At 44.9% G+C, this 16,623-nt stretch overlaps 1 protein-coding gene across 3 annotated transcripts; it reads left to right on the top strand.

Annotated features, from left to right (window-relative positions):
- The first annotated feature begins 327 nt into the window (after positions 1–327).
- LOC118214475 (coiled-coil domain-containing protein 138-like) lies at positions 328–12,235 on the top strand. Of its 3 annotated transcripts, none has more exons than XM_035394456.1 (15): positions 328–559; positions 1,086–1,146; positions 1,491–1,608; positions 1,945–2,063; positions 2,189–2,358; positions 2,736–2,873; positions 3,184–3,303; positions 3,615–3,692; positions 3,999–4,112; positions 4,269–4,424; positions 4,788–4,904; positions 5,345–5,528; positions 7,257–7,433; positions 10,728–10,866; positions 11,463–12,235. In XM_035394456.1, exons 1-15 carry the CDS (start codon positions 479–481, stop codon positions 11,632–11,634), a joined length of 1,944 nt encoding a protein of 647 aa, XP_035250347.1. In that variant the 5' UTR covers positions 328–478; the 3' UTR covers positions 11,635–12,235. The 3 variants fall into 3 exon arrangements, with proteins under 3 accessions (XP_035250347.1, XP_035250348.1, XP_035250349.1); XM_035394457.1 differs by having other exon boundaries at positions 328–648; XM_035394458.1 differs by lacking the exon at positions 328–559 and adding an exon at positions 613–644.
- Positions 12,236–16,623: the final 4,388 nt, after the last annotated feature.

The raw sequence follows: 16,623 nt of genomic DNA, 5'->3' as shown, positions 1-16,623 counted from the left end.
GATGCTATTGATATGGGCCTCTTTGTAGTGTTTAAACAATACATTAGCAAAATGTAGGTGTAGAGTGCATTTTGTCCTCAGCAAGAGTCCTCTAAAAGAATGAATTAAGTCATCCAAGTGTTTAGCATCCCATAACGGCCATATACTGGGGTTCTCAATCAACGCCTAGTGAGCAAGGGTATCCAAACTCTTTCCAAAGCCTAAATTGGATTTTAGTTCAAATTAAGCCAAAGACACTGAGGCTGTAGTTTTTTTTAAATTTGAGATCCCATTAACACGTTCATTTTGCTGAGGTAGAGCGCGAGTTGTATTTGACATTATTGCCCCTTCTTCGTTGGGTTACGGTAATGCGCGTAGTCGAGTTGGGTAATCTGGTGCGGTATTTCTTCCGGGTAGTGTGAGCTGCACGAAATTTGAAATCGTTCCGAGATGATAAACTGCAGTTTAATTTTGCTAATTTATTGAGTGACATTGCAAGATGAGCAGTGAGTCGTCAGAGACCTGCATTGACTTTACAGTGGAAATGTTAAAGAAGAAATACCTAAACAAGAGAAAACTGGTAAATGGTCGCGCTATGGAAGTTAACACCTAGCTAAAGTTAACCTTTCAAGCAAAAGCTAACAAGAAAACAGTCTCTGGTCAAAGTAGTTTCGTACAGTGGCAGAAACGAAACACTGCCAGCTTGCTATGTTAATAGTAGATAGCAATCAAATGTAGTCCGCTATGATTTATGTAGTAACTTTGCTATCTAGCTGTTTTCATTGTTTGTTGTCCGTTCCAGGCCGTTGAATAGGAGGCTAGCTACCTCGTCGCTTCTCTGGAAACGCCAGTAGCTTGCTAACGTTAGCTTAAAGGGCAACTGTATCGCTGTGGCTATATCGTCCACTTAACTTCGCCACTTATGTTTTGTTAAATTTAAGTCTATCAACCATATTTCTATTAGCAATAGTAGCATTTCTGATCAGTTAATTTACTTTGCAACGAGTGAAAGATACGTGATAAATGATAAGTCCATCAATAGCTAATGATGGCAATTGTTGTTTGCTACTATTAGATAACGTTAAATGACAAGTCAATTTTTGTAGGCGTCCAAAAGGAACGTAAATCGAGGAGAACGTGTTGGGCTTGACAACATGAAATGTAATGGTGAGTAAGTTTAATGATAATTGTGTTTAAGATAGTCAGTATATTGGTTTAATTTTAAATTTAAATATAATTGAATTCGCTGGCTAATTCCGCAACTGCCTAACTACACATTAATTTGGTGGAATGCTGTGCAAAATGCCATTTGCAGCTTTCTGTAGTATTCGTTTGACATAACTTTACTGTCTATAAAGAGAAAGGGAATGCATCAAAATGTCAGATCTATGGAATATATCTAATGTTTAGCAGTACAAATGGATGGATGTTTATTTCTCGTTTCTGAAATGAAATTGGTACTTAAATGTAATTATCCTAAAGCAATTTTATTCTTGTAAACTTTCCTCTAGAGACCAGGATTGCAAGGACAGTAGAGTCTCCACTGTACGGTTCCATAGACCATCACAGGAAACGCTACGACAAAGCCTTGCAGGAGCTGTTTCAAGCAGTCACGAATGTTCCTGAGAGGTAGTTTCCATGATATACACTTATTGGTAGTCATCGAGAAACCCAGAGATCTGTGGCCTTGACTCCAGTTTCTTTCCCTTACTGTTATTGGTAATGAGCCTGTGAAGTGTAGCCAGAACATCTGGATCTCAGTACTACCCGGTTTGAAATGTTTCTCTGGCTTCGCACCTTTGATATTTTTTAAGTGTTTTGCTGCTTGCGGTCATGATAGCATTAAATCGATTAGCTGACTTTGCATCGTTCACATCATTTAAACGTTTAACTGTTTTTTGTGCTCATCGTGGCATTATTAAAACATTTCGCTGCATGTGCATGTGTAACCCGTGCTTTTCCCAGGCTGGACCGCGTTGGCCAATGGGAGCACAGCCAGTCTCTCAGTGAGGATGAGGATGAACACAGCGCAGAGGAAGCTGGCTACACGTCCGACACCCAGAACAACATAAACACAGAGACAGGTCTGGGTGGCGTTTCTGCTGTTGATGCATTCATCAGGAGGAGAGTCAGATGACAGCTTGGTGTTATCGTTGTCATTATGTCACATTTGATATTGTTCGTTCTCCTGATGTTTATGTTATTGCAGATGTGACCCTGCCCTCCTGCCTGGCGAAGGGCTCTGGGTCTGGTGGGACTGGCGGCTCGGCGCCCGCTAACAGGCAGCAGAAGCGGCCCTCCCCGCAGGGCAGCTCGCTGTCCGCTGCTGACATCAGTCAGGTGTACCAGGAGATGGTGCACATCTATGAAAAGCTGCAGGTAGGTGGCACACCGGCACGCAGATTGCTAGTAGCCCCCTTGTGGTCAGACCTGCAGCTGCTTAGTGACACGGGGCATCTGAGATTTATTGACTCGGAGTGCGTTAAATTTTGCTCCCAGGATATTTGATCTCCCCCACCTCTGGGTCCTGTAATTTGGGCCCCGTTGTTGATTATTGCTGCAGCTCTTGTGAGTGACGGGTGGGTTCATTCTGTAGATGGGAGTGGTCCTCTTCTGCTCGGTGGGATCGCCGCAGGGTCTCTGTTCTTGAAGCCCCGTTCACACAGCTGACCCGTGTCACGTGTAGACCTGCGCAGCTCTGTCCTAAGTCTGCGCTGCAGCGCCGTGACCTGCGTGCCCTCTGTGTGCCTGCGCAGACGGAGCGGACGCACCAGCAGCAGTGGGCCACGCAGTTGCAGGAGTGGGAGGAGCGTCTGCGGGAGAGGGAGTCGCGGCTGCTGCGCCCCCGCCAGGAGCAGGAGGAGGCGCATGGCCAGGTGCGAGGGCTGCAGGAGGTGAGAGCTCACTTCGGTGCTACTGTGGAAATCCTCAGGTTTAAAAGAATGCTTATAAGTGGCCTTAACTGACTTCTTTAAATTTGAGCCAATGTGGGAAAAATTGAAATGATTCCCTGACCCCTTAAGGTATGGAAAAATGCTGAAGTACACAGAGCAATAACACGTTGGCACACAGAACACAAACCGATCAGATGATCAGCTCTGTTTATATGATTTACATTGACAATGCTGTCATTGTAACTTATGTAAATGATTTCTCCATATAAAGGTATATGTGTCTGTTTCTGTATTTAATGGTCCTTTGCAGCAGTATCAGCAGGATGTACAGCAGCTCAGTGAAGCTCTCAAAGAGAAGGCCAGAGAAAACCGGAGGATCAAAGCCAGCTTTGACAGCATCAAAGAGTTAAATGACACCATGAGGAATCAGGCAAGTGCTTTATTCTGCAATTTTAATGAAGTAAACTTTTACATATCTAAACATACATTCAAAAGCATATTTGGTTTATGTATCATCCTCATCACTTTTGACAGTTTCTGTCTCTATTTAGTTGTGTGTTAGGATTCAGTGCATGCATTACAAGGCAGTAAATCATCCAGTAAATAAGCAATGATCCAATAAAATAAAATCTCTTATAATGCTCTTCTAATTAGATTTTTCGCCTTGGCCACTAATAAAGTGCCCTCTCACTCTCTGAAGCACAACGTTCACTCAGTCAACTCTGAATCTTCTGTTTGCAGCTGAATGATGTCACTGAACAGAACAAAAAGCTGGAGAGCCAGTCCAAGAAAGTGCAAGCTCGCCTGGAGAACCTACAGGTGAGCAATGCCAGCAGGTCACATGATCTGTGAACATCTCTCACCTACTGTGGGAAAAGCTGCAGCCAACATCTTTCTTTTAAGCCTGAAACAAAGACCTTGATATTACACTAATGCGTCACAACAGAAGAATTTTTTACTGAAAAGTTTTTCTCAAAGAGCTAATGCCAGCTGCTGAAGCAGTTTGATGTTGGCATGCGTGTAAAGGGTAGTTGATGTCTGTATTCGGTGCATGTGTTCATGTAGGTATAACTTTGTCTGGAGTTACTGTGGATTTATGAATGAAACGTGGCGTGTCCCTTCCAGAGAAAGTACGAGTACTCGATGGCGCACAAAGGCCGCGAAAGCGTGCTGTCCAAGACCCAGGAGCCCAAACCCTCCAAACAGGACAAGCCCTCGCTGCCCGCCAAACCCAGCAAGGTACTGCGGCCGCTGGGTTTTACTCAAACGGGGACAGGTTTGGAACAGTAAAAACATGACCCACATTTCACAGGTTTCCGATGTTGGGATAAATTGAAATTCATATTTACGAAAGTATCATTATTGTAATGATGTAATCGCCTGGACCCCCCCCAGGCCTCTACGAGCCCCAGTGGGGTGAAGCTGCTGGTCCTGCTGCTGGATTGGGTCACAGACTGCCACCTGGTCTCGGGACAGGGGGACGGACCGGGCCAGGGCGCCCAGCAGGCTCTCCCCCTGTACACGGGCTCCATACAGGAGAGGTGTTCAAAGGTGCGCTTTCACAGTGCCGCGTGTTAGCCGTAGCCATGTTCACCCCACATTAGACCCTGGGCTTTCCCACCTCATACTCGTGCTAAGCACGCTGGAATTGACCTATGTCATCTGCTAAAATATCATTGGAGGGGGTATTCTTTCATCCCTTTTAAAAATCCAAACGGTTTACTTTAGTGCGTTTTGTCCTAACACATTGCAGTCAGTATTTTTGTCCAAGTAGACAAGTGGTTTTATTGAATTCAGCTATAAATCAAAGCCAATTTTTAAATGCTTTAAAAATGTGTGCATTTATCTCTCCTGTTGTTCTTTCCGTGTTGTTTCCCTGGCGCCCGTGTTGGTGGATGGCGTGTCCCGGTCCAGGTGCTGCCCATGTTGACAGAGCAGCTGCAGCTCGTGCCAGCGGTGGACAAGGGGCTCCTGATACCCCTTCTTAAATTCATCTACCTGTCTCTGAAGCAGCTGGACAACAGCCCCCAGGTGTGTGTGTGTGTGTGTGTGTGTGTGTGTGTTCGTATGTGTGTGTGTGTGTGCATGCGTGTGGGTACGTGCGCTTGTGTGTATGCTACTCAGTGTATCTCTACTCCGAGCGTGTGTGTAGGTGTGTGTGCATGCAGTATGTGTGTACATGTGATTTAGACGCACATATTCCAGGAAACTATGCATTTAGGTTATGCTGTTTTTATGATTTTATGTTTCTCTACTCAGAGCTTGTTGTGCATGTAATTTGTACATATTCAGGATTCATAATTTGGCTCCGGGTTTACTGCTTTAGTGATGTTGCATTTATACCTGCAGGTCTGAGAAAGTTGTTAGCCAGGTCTTGTGCTTATGAATCAGGTAAATGCACTCATGTTCTTCACCCAGCTAATCCGCTTCAGTCCTTTAATGGGCCTGTTGTTTTTTTTTGTATTTTGTAGCAGCTCACCCTCACCTCAACCATGCGCAGGCTCGGGGAGGAGGTGTACCGTGGTTCAGGCCCACAGGGGGGCGCTTTCGATGCCCCTGTCTCCACCAGGACCAAGGCATCGCCGCTCTTCAAAAGCCCCTGTCTCCACACCAGGTTCCTGTCTACACTGATCATCCTCAGCACTATAAGCCAAGGTAAATACACGCTGATCACTGTTAGCCAGGGTTACACCGCAGCCTACACCAAATACTGTACATACGTGCTGATCATTGTTATCGAGGGTACCACTGCGACCTACACCAAATACTGTACATACGCACTGATCACTGTTAGCCAGGGTACCATGGCAGCTTAATAATTTGCAGAAATAATTTCATCATTTTGCCCAAGTCTACAGTAGAGGGCAGTGTTGCAGTTTTTTTAGACAGTGCTAATCTGTCATAGAGTTGGTGCAAAGCACTATTCAATTTTTATTAAATTCAGTTTTATTTGTATAGCACGTTTTCCAAAAAGCACAAAGCAGGTTTAGAGAGATCCAAGCCTGAACCCCTTAGAGCACGCCTAAGGCCACAGTGGCAGGGAAAACCTGCCTGGCTGGTAATGGGAAGAAACTTTAAGCAGAACCTGCGGGCGAGCTCATCTGCCACTGGAATAGGGCTGATTATAAAATACATGTACCATAAACAAGAAAGTGACGCTACAATAACCATGCAACTGAAGCTCTAAAAGATGATCTACTTTAAATGATTCACTGTTTTACTATTATTTGCTTGGTAAATTATTTAGACCATGTCAGCAGTGTGCTTACAGTTTGTCCAGATGTGCATACCTTATACCTCTTACCCTGTAGTTGTACAGTGTTGTTTTTCTGATTGTGGAGATAAAAGCAAACGCAGTCTTCCACCTGGAGTCTGAGCCTGCAGCGCTGATGGATTCTCTAGTGCTGTAAGCACTTTGGCCATGTGATTCCACTTGACTTCTGGCTGATTTATGCCACGCGATTGACAGATTATGAAATTCTGAATAAGGGATGAATGGGGAGGCTGTGCCTTCAAAGTGACATATAATGGCTCCCGTTTAAGCTGGAATTGCTTTATTCTGAAAGGTCTTAAGTGAGCTCACAGAGAGTCACCCCTAATAAAGAATCACTGCCACCGACGCATCAGATCTCTGGGGTTCTGAAACCATTTGGGAGAGTGGGATGTGTTCAGACGGAGGGCAGTGACTTTGCAGGATGGAGTGGTCTGTGAAGACCTCCCCCCCTCCCCCCACGCCACTTCAGCATGTGTGCCCGGGACGCATCGCATCTGGGAACTATCAGATGTGCACGTCCTGTAAACCTGCTCATGTCTGTTCTTTTACTGAACCTGCATTGTCCAAGCACCCAGCTTCATTCCCTGCTTTACTCCCACTGCTTAGTTGTGAGTTGTTTGTATTCACTGCCTTTTACAGCTCTTGTTGTTGGAAAGGTGCACACACATGTAAAATGTACAGAGTGCTGAAGAACAGTAAAGGCAGCTGTGATCAGTCTTCACTTAAAGAAGCTCTTGGCAGGTTCAATATAGCACAATAAGATCATGGGAATTTTATTCTTCGTGGCATGCATAGCTGTTTCTGCCATAATGTGGTTTAAGAGAGTAAATAGTCCCTCTAAAGCATGAAATGCAGCCACTTAAAAAAAAAATTAACAGCTTGTTAAAATACTGGGATTGCAATTGTGATTGGATCGAAAACCAGCGTACACAGGGGCCTCCCGGACCAAGTTTGAGAACCACTTCCTTACAGACATGAATGTGAACTGCCAATGCAGAAATACCGAACCCGAGTGAAAAACCGGAATGGAGCATTAAGCTCTGTAATGCAGACTTCTCGCTGCTTCCTCCTGGTTCAGTGTTTGACTCCGCCCTCCCTCTTTGCTACAGCGGACATCCTGGCGCAGGCGCTGGACAGTCTCCATGACGACCTGCGGAGCGAGGAGGGACGAGAGCTCTTCCTGCAGTACAGAGCGTTACCTGTGGTCCTGGCACACCTGCGCGGGGGGGGCCGGGGCCTGCTGGGGGTCTCCATCGACATCCTGCTGCAGATGGCCGGAGAATCACGTGAGTCCAGATGCGTCGAATGCGTCGAATGCGCAACATGCATATCAGACTGCGAGTCTGCAGTCTTGCACAATAGAGCCATGGGTCCAAATGCAGGAGATTCACAGCCTCATGGCTTTAGCTGTAAGTCCAAACCTATCCGCATCCAATACACATTCTCATGGTATAGATCGCGAGACCAGTCCATAAAATATACACCGTTAGGCTTTATTACTACTCATACAGGATGACTGGAGTGTCCTGTGAGACCAAATGCATCAAGTGGCTATCCTTATGATTAGCACTGCTCATGTGTTGCACAGAATGGGATGGAGTATCCTGCCAGTCAGGGAACCTGCGGCAGAGCAAGCAGAGGAATGCAGGTCCAGCTGCAGCTGAAAGCTGGATGTGTTGTGCTGTCATTATCCCTGCAGATATTTGGCTCTGTTTTATGGAGAATTAGCTACACTGTATTACGGTCCTCCCTCTGTCCAAATGCCTCTTCCTCATCTGCCTAGCACATTGACTGGACAGACCACACACACACACACACACCCGCACACATACACAAGCACACACACACACACAGACACGCATACACACATACATGCACACACAGATGTGTGCAAACAGATGCGCATGACAACAGGCTAAAAATTCATTCAGCACTGATAAATAGGGCTGTCAAATTTAGTATAGATATTCAAATGTATTTCGATTAGGAAAAAATAAACATTTGCATTTTTTAAATTAACATTCGGATATGCAATCACTACTGCACGTTGAAAATCTAACTTGCGCCCCGTTTCAAGTCGTTACCTCACGCACATTTCTGAGTGACCTTGTTTTTTCACTTGTGCTGTCAGTGTTTCCAAGCTCAAATTTGACTTTGTTCAAAAGATTTGTTCCTTTGACTCACTTGTTCATTCGCTCACTACTTTTAAAAAGCCGAAAATGTTCTATTTTATTTTTGTTTGTTCGCTTTGTACTACTACTCTTCTTTTCACACAAGCTCTGAGGACCCCCCTCTTTAATTTTCTGTTACTTTCCCTAGACAATCAAGTGTTAGTCCTAGGGTTCATTATTTCTGTTTTTCATACAGTCTTTTTAAAGAGTGAAACAGACCATTTTTAACGAGAAAAAAAATATGGCAGTACAGTCCTGAAGGTGTGGCACGCAGAGCTTAATTGCGGCCATTTGAAAGGCATTAGGGCGCGCAGGTTTATGGGGAGGCTGTGGACAGCCTGCGCTGAGGCTGTGCAGAGACGCAGGCGCGCGGACGGGGAGCGAGTCAGGCCGCTGGACCCGCTAACGGCGCCGCGGTGATTAACGGCCCGGGCCTGGCAGTTAAACCCCCCGACCGGGGCGTAATGAGGGGGCCTCTGGGGGAGGGGGGGGGGGGGGTCAGTGGGGGTTTCACACCCGAAGGTCCGGCAGCTGCCCTGTTTCCTGTCGCCGTCGCCGGGCTCCCCCGCTGATCCGCCACATGTGTCCGAGGGGTGTGCGGAAAGCGTGAAGCGGCTACCCACCCGCCTAACCTTCCACTCCGGGGCCTTTCTGGTGCTGACGGGCACCATTAGTTTGAGTGAGCGCGTGTTAGTGTGTCTTCTCTCTCTGAATTGCTCTCTCTCTCTGTGTCTCTCCCTCACTCTGTTGTGTGTGTGCTGAACACACGTGCTCAGTAATGAAGTCAGCGCACCGGTTCGGCCGTGCTGTGAATCTGCTGAGCGGGTGTGCAGGGTCGGTGCCGTTCTGTGCCGGCCTTATCGTGCCACTCTGTGCCAGCCTCCCTGCGTGGCGAGGAAGTTAGAGGACTGATCCCCGGGGATTAGGCTCATCAATCCCAGGTTAAATAAAGCGTCGGCGAGGCGCCTTTTGAAGGGCATTAGAGGATGTTTGAATGCGCTGTTTAACTCTGATTGAATCTGCGGGGGAAAGCATGTCGTGGCTATCATCCTGATTACGGCTTCTGGAGGGTAATTAGGCTCATCGAGTGAGTGAGATTTAATGCAGGCAAGGCAGGCCCATTTCCTCAAGCACATTTGTCAGGAGTCTTGCGCGTTCGTTAAAGGGACGGGGGTGTTTGTTGTGAGAATGATGGAGGAATCGCGTTGGTTCCCGGTATCACGTTTAATCGGGCCCTGCCAGCGTTTGACACATGTCCTCAATAAATGTATGCTTGATAAAAGCTCTGCATTAGACCGTGTCCAAACATCGATAGGCATCTTGAGTTATGGAAGCGTGTCCAATTCCACAGGTTGAAAGCTGCAGAGCTGGTAGCGTTTCAGTGCCAGTGCAGTCGAGCCCTGATTGCCTAACTGAATCATCCCTGTTTTATTCTGAATCTCTCATCAGATCTGATCGACATCTGTTTTCTTCTTTCAGTCAACTGCTCAGAAGAGGTTAAAGCCCATCCCAGCCAAATTAGAAACAGGGTTTTGGTATCGCTGCACCGTTTAGGGAATACAGTTTTTTTTTTTTTACTGGACGTATCCTATTCTGAGGTTTATGAACACGTTTGTGTGCTCTAAAAAATATTCTTGGATTTCAAGCAAAGTTGAAAGGAAACTGAGATCTTAAGATGCATTTCGCCCAGTTGGGGATGAGTGTGGATGTTCGAGTGGAGCAGGGGTCTGACATCAAGGCATTCTGTTTTAACCAGGATGGTGTTTCGGTCCTACCCTTAAGCAAAGGCTCTTACCCTTAAGCAAAGACTCTTTAATCTGACTTCTGATTTGGGCTGGGAACAGAACCGCAGAGTGGTTGATTGTAAGAACTTGTTTCTGCCTGGGACTACTGAGTGTGGCCTCTTGAACCCCACAGTTGGTAGATGCCCTGTTAATCAAGTGGTTTGTTTGAACCTGTTGAAAGAAGTTGCACTCAAAATTTCTACGGTCAGTTCAAGCTAGTGCAGAACCACTGTGTTTGATGATGAAAAACTTAAAGGAGTGGTTACTGCTGAGAGAACAAGCTTTTTCAGCATATACACATGTGACAGAAATCGAACTGGTTCTGATAAAATATTCAACACACAATGACTTTTATCCTGTATGCAAGAAGAACTAGATATGAATGTGTTCGTAAAAAAAAGATGGTGGCTTGATGTGAGAAGGCCTTGATGTTTCCTCAACCCCACAGTGGATCCTGACATTCCATGTCAATCAAGTGGCTTGTTTGAAAATATTTATCACTCAAAATCTGTAGTCAGTTAAAACTAGTGAGTTCCTTCTGGAAGTCTCTGGCTCTGCCCATATATGGGCATGTGAAGCCTTAATTCTCCCCGTGGCCATCCTGCATTGTCTCTGCCCTCCGCAGGGCTTTTAAACTCCTTCCTGGAGGCTTGCAGCACGGAGGACTTCTTCCGCTGCATAGCAACGCTTCTGCGGAACCCCCGTCTGGATATCTCATTGGTGGAGAAGGCCAGCATCATTCTGCAGAAGCTCTCCAAAATCAGGTAGGCCAGAGCCAGACTGCCACCACTGCTGGCATCGTGTGAGTCGTCTTCGCTGGTGTTATTGGCTAGATCGCTGCGCCAGGCAACAGTACACAACAAAACAAATCCTCAAATCCAAGTTCACCGCATGGGGAAGACTACAAATCCCTCTTGTTTATTTGTAAAATGAATACCTCAGTGTTATTACCTTTTAAATACCTCACAGAGTCCAATTCCATTTTTGTAAAATTGTAATATTTATTCCTCTCTTGTTTAAATTTTTTTTAAATGACCAAAGCAATGTCTGCCAATTAAGTGTTTCCTCAACGCTGACAGTTTGGCAACAGCAGAAAATAAAAGATCACAGTGGAGTTTGTGGATTAAAAGCGCATGAGTAACATACTTTATTTTCTCTAAATCCTTCTGTTTACGCTGTTTGCAACGGGTGGTCTTCTATTACATTTGTGGGGGGGGGGGGGAGGGTAATTTATGCGCCAACCATAGCGGATTGTGTAACCAGCTCTTGGCAGTGGGACCCGCTGACTTAAGGATCGGTGCAGAGCAATCGGTGTTTTGCGGAAAAGGCCATAAAGCCTTTGCTCTCTGTTCGGCCTCAGGAAGAACAAGAGGCTGTTTGAGCTCTGCTCCATCCACCTGACGGTCCAGGAGATGCACAGGACCGTGGACCCCACCCACGCCTTCCTCGCCATCAACCTCAACTCCGTCCTCTTCAACCTGGGCATGATGAAGAGGACGCCTCTCTGCTCCAGCCCAGCAGACAGCCCCTAGGCTCTGCAGAGGGGCCCTCAGGACTACAGGCATATCGGCTCAAATTATTTTGTGTCTTCATGTGTGTTTATTTATCATAATTTAATATCCTGTCATTTTTGTATAGAATTTAAGCACATTTTTTTATGTTTTATTTTTTAAATAACTACAGTAAAGATTATGCTGTGAGGGTAGGGGAACCAGATTATCATTTTTTATGAGTAACTTGTCAGTGTGTGCAATTTATGGGCACCGTGGTTCAGTGCAGGTGCCCATCAACTGATAGTACAGTAAAAAAAAAAAAAAGGTTTACTTAGTTTGAGTTTTTCATCAAGCTAATTGGCTGATTTTAATCTATGAATGTACAAAAGCTAAACTACATGAAGGCACAAATACCTTGTTTTTCATGGTTAGTGTTCTTTATATTAAAAAGCTGTTTGGGGGTTTTAGCAGTCATCCTTTTTCATGCTTTATGAAAAGTCCTTTTTAGTGCTGTTTTGAGGACCACACCATAACCTAATTCCGGATTCTCTTGTCTGTTTTGTAAGCGTCATATATCCTCCCTGTGTTTATGCATTTTCAAATGTTCTCCAAAAATAAAACTTTGAAGTTTTTAACAGAATATGGCACTGCATCATTTTCTTTCCCAGAATAATGTTCAAAAAATATATGTTGAGGACAGTAATCTAATATTTATGCTAATGAAATTCAAATGAAATTCTAACTCCACATTTCCATGTCACAAACTTTGCAGCAGACAGTAGTATTTAATTTCATCGTAATCTCTTCGAAATGGAAGTGTTCTTGGTCATGCTCCTGTAAACTGCATTCAATTAACCCCATCCACTTACACAGTTACAGCAATACTGTAAAACAATTGTATCTTTAATTTCCGCTGGAAAACAGTCAAGCATATCTGTGCTGTCAGACTTGTGCATAATAGGTGTGTGCATATGGGTATTCAGCCCATAAAATGGCTCATTCCAAAAGTAGTTTCCTTCAACTCGTGAAAAAAGGAACTCAGGAATTATTTCCTTAGGGTCTGCTGTTCATCTGCACCATAGTGTAACTGCTGTAGAATTTGTGCAGCTTTGCAGTTGGGCTTCTGTGAAAGATTACTACAGAACTCAACTGTGTAGCATTATTTTATGTTGGGAAAGTTTTGAGGCACAGATTTTGTGCACTTATTTGCATTTTTCTTTTTTTCAAAGTTTTCAATATGCGTGACTAGAAAAGTAATTCAGAAAGTTCCAGCGTTCCGTAACTGTGCTCTGCCTGCAGGAAGTGATGCAAAATGACTGACAGGAGCCACCCAGGTAAAGCTGGCACAAGATACCGCCATACAGCCAAGTGCTTTCTTTTCTGTGGCTTTGAGCTCTGAGAAATATTCTCTTCCCACTCATTGTTGATGATATTACTTTTAAAGTATTAATTATGATTTAACTGTCAGTTAAATCAGGAGATGAATTCTACAGGATGTATGAGTGTGGTGGTTGCTTGATCGTTTCAAGCGTGAGATCAGAGACTAGTTAATTAAATACTTTCTGTATTTTGTAGAAACAGGTTTTGCAGAAGTTTTTGTTATTATTATTCAGGCCAAATTTTGTTTAATATTTTGAATGGATGTGTAATGTAGGCATGTTTTTAAATATTTTAATATTGTTTTATTTGGTCATTTCAGGGTCATCTGAAGGTAAGGAAAGGCTGCCTTTAGCTGCCATTTAACTCGTTCAACCTGCTCACAGATTTGTATGAAAATCAGATGACTCCAAGTAAGATCAAGAAAGGTTTATATTTACACAGAACTGCAGACCTGTTTGCATGTTTAATTGGCTTGGGAACAGAGACTTGTAGTTCATATTTACCACTGCAATCAAAACAAAAACAGTTTGTCCTCAGTACTGTTTGTTTCAATGTGCAAGCAGGATATTTGGCAGAAATTACTTTAACTGATGATTAATTGGTCTTTAATTGACAATTACTACCACTAATCTTTATCAGAATTGTGTATGGTTGTGTGTTGAGGACATCTTGTTCTTTGTAGAACTTCAGATCGTTTTTACACACACGCACTCAAATGCTTGCTCGCACAGAAGTTTATACTTAAATACTCTTCTCTCCAGCTGTTTACAAATACATGCTGAGGTTTTCAGGGATGATACTTTGTCTTGGACGTGATTGGTGAGAGGCCTTGTCGGAAATGCACTTATTTATTTTTAATACTTTTTCTATTTTGGAGAGTGGTCTACCTTCTCATCCTGTTTTTGGGATAACCGTTTGTTCCATGTTCTCCCAACAATGCTGTCCCACTTTCAGCTGTGCAGAGAGAACTGAAGCTGAAGTGTCTGCCGCTACCTGCTGCAGGCCGCGCGGGTCAGATAGCGCTGAGCCGAAGGGGAGCCATCCCTCCAGTCTCAGTTAGCAAACATGGCGCAATCTCAAACTCGCTATGTCACGACAACAGCCTTCACTCACTAAACCACTCGGGAGCCCACAGATGTCATTTTCTATGAAATACAATGTCACTTATTTGGGCTCTCTTTTGCATGCTTGGTTTATGCTAAAAACGCGATGGCTTGTGGTATCTGCGTGCGCATGTTCATATTGGCTGTCGTGTGACGCTTCAAAGGCCTGCTCTTCAGTGAGATATAATCTGAGCATGGCAGCAGACGTCCTGGCTACAGCGTTCTTCTGCCCCCACTTCCTCCTCCTCCCCTCTCAAGCGCTGAAAACCGGCCCTCTTTCAGAGCGTAACTCATCCAATCACTACCATTTGTTTTAATAAGCCTCTTTACAGCTCTAAAATGCCAATGATTGTTCCAGTGAACTGTCAGTGCTTGATTTATATATTTTCATTACTTTAATTACTCGGCATTTAAAACACATCAGTATGGTTTTCATATGTGCTCCAGTGAACATCGCTAATGAACTTGTGGTCCCACTAATTTATGTTTTGGTACTTCGGTAGACCTAAAATGTCAATGGAAATAATGAGGCCTTCCTACTGTTGCAGTTTTTTGACTAACGACGGTAATTAATGCAGTTTATTATGCAATTGAAAACTTGACAATTAAAAATGGAATTTTGATTTAGGCAGACGTATTTAATCTTACAGACCAAAAAAACATGTTTCTGTCAGACTGACAGACAGCTGATAAAAGTCGCACTCCTGTGATTTATAATATGTTTTATTTTCTGTACGAACCATGATGTTATGTTGAAAGAGGTGGCAGTCTAGTCTGGAAAGTGTTGTCAGCGATGGTTTTTATATCTTTTTTTATATATATTCTTGTTCCGTACATATGGGGTTGTCACTCATACATGTGGAATTTCATAATTTTCAGTTCAGTTGCTATCGCATTACAACTATATGAAGTATTGGAGTACATGAATGAAACCGCTCTAATTCAGCTAAAATGTACTTAATTAGAATTCCATTAAGAGTACCTCAGCTATTTGTAACTGTGCGATAGTCTTTCAGTCCATGTTGTAGCATGTATGTGAGCGTTCAGAGAGCTCATTAATGCACACAGCAGGGCTGCTGAGCATGGAATCGGCTGGTTGCCGCGGTGCAGGCAGGGGCTGCGGGGTGAGGAGCGGTGTAAGGAGGCGGGCGCGGTGAACACAGCGAGCAGAAGTCCCTGCCCGAGGGCGGACGCTTCCCCGCTCTCCCTAACGAGCCCTCCGGCGGCCGTCAGCCCCACCCGTATCCGAGTTAAAGTTCACCTTCTTCTTCCTCCTTTCACCGCCGATCACAGGCAAGGGCAGAGATGCTGCGTTTCTTTTTTCTTTTTTTCTTTTGTTTGTTTTTGATGGGAAATTGAATTGAGAGTGAGGGTACATGAGGTTTGTGCCTCTAGAAGCTCACTCTGTGACACGCTGCTGGGACCCTGACCCCCCTAAATCCACTGCCTCTCTGTCCTTCTTAGTTTGCCATCAAATACTTTTCAAATATTCAAATACTTTTCTAGGCTTTACTGATCTTGTCTGGTGTATTGGAACAAATGAAATACTCTCAAAAAGTGCAAACCCCGCCTTCTGGTCGTATTGGCAGGTTCAATTACACCAGACAAGATCGATAGAGCACAGAAAAGTATTTGAGTCCAAAACAAATACGTATTTGACCCAGGTCTGCCTCTATGCTACACCGTACCCCATCCCACACCCACACCATACTCAACTCCACACTGCTCCCCAGCCCACATCGCAGCCCACCCCCCACCGGCTTCACTGAACCTGCTGTCTTCACACAGCAGACAGTCCCCCTCCAGGCTGGATTTAATTAAGATTTCGACCCACTACCTTTGCAGTAATCACCAACCTGGCACCGTGGCAGTTTTTATTATTATTAATCTGGCTGTTTGCTACCTCAGGTGATTCCCCCCCATCTCCACCGTGAGTGTGATCAATGGATCAGAGTAAAGCGTTTGATGTAATCGCTTCCCTCCGGCTCGCGCTGCACATATTCCCTCTCTCCCTGGGTAATTAGCCCGGCGCTGAGTGAGGCAGCCGCGATGGTGCGCTCAGACTCAGACGCGGATCTGTTCCTCTCCCTGCAGCAGTCTGGCAGGCTGCGTTACCTCAGCGCGGGCACTCGTCTGAACAAACAGGCGCCTGTGCGGAGGCCCGCCCATGCCCCCGCCCCCTCACCCCCCCAGCTGCAGCCGCAGTCACCTGGCTGATTGTAGCCGAGGAGGGAGGGGCGTCGGCCCCCGCTGGAGACGGCTCCGCAGGAAGGATGCAGGCTGTGTGCATCTGGAGGAGGCGCTGGGGGAACGGCTGACTGAGCTTCGTAGTTAACTTTAGTCAAATTCATTTCATAATAAATCGATTCACCTAAATGTAATTTCAGCAGTCAGTACGGCCCACCTTCCTGAAATAACATGGATTGAATAGCTATGATGATACATAATTTACTGAATACAGAACAAATACTGGTACAAATGAATAAAATGATTAACTCATAGCAAATAAAGAAAAGTGCAAGAACTGTTGATTCTATCAGATGGT

The sequence above is a fragment of the Anguilla anguilla genome, chromosome 15 (assembly GCF_013347855.1).
Source record: "Anguilla anguilla isolate fAngAng1 chromosome 15, fAngAng1.pri, whole genome shotgun sequence".
Lineage (NCBI taxonomy): Eukaryota > Metazoa > Chordata > Actinopteri > Anguilliformes > Anguillidae > Anguilla > Anguilla anguilla.
The sequence above is the reverse complement of the archived record's forward strand: the minus strand, read 5'-3'. Positions and strand labels throughout refer to the sequence as shown.

What these genes read in the sequence shown, in the direction of transcription:
- LOC118214475 (XM_035394456.1), top strand. Translation starts at nt 479, where the DNA reads ATGAGCAGTGAGTCGTCAGAGACCTGCATTGACTTTACAGTGGAAATG. An exon ending in ACCTAAACAAGAGAAAACTG is followed by an intron (nt 560 to 1,085) that starts GTAAATGGTCGC and finishes CAATTTTTGTAG; the next exon opens with GCGTCCAAAAGGAACGTAAA. An exon ending in CCTCAGCACTATAAGCCAAG is followed by an intron (nt 5,529 to 7,256) that starts GTAAATACACGC and finishes TCTTTGCTACAG; the next exon opens with CGGACATCCTGGCGCAGGCG.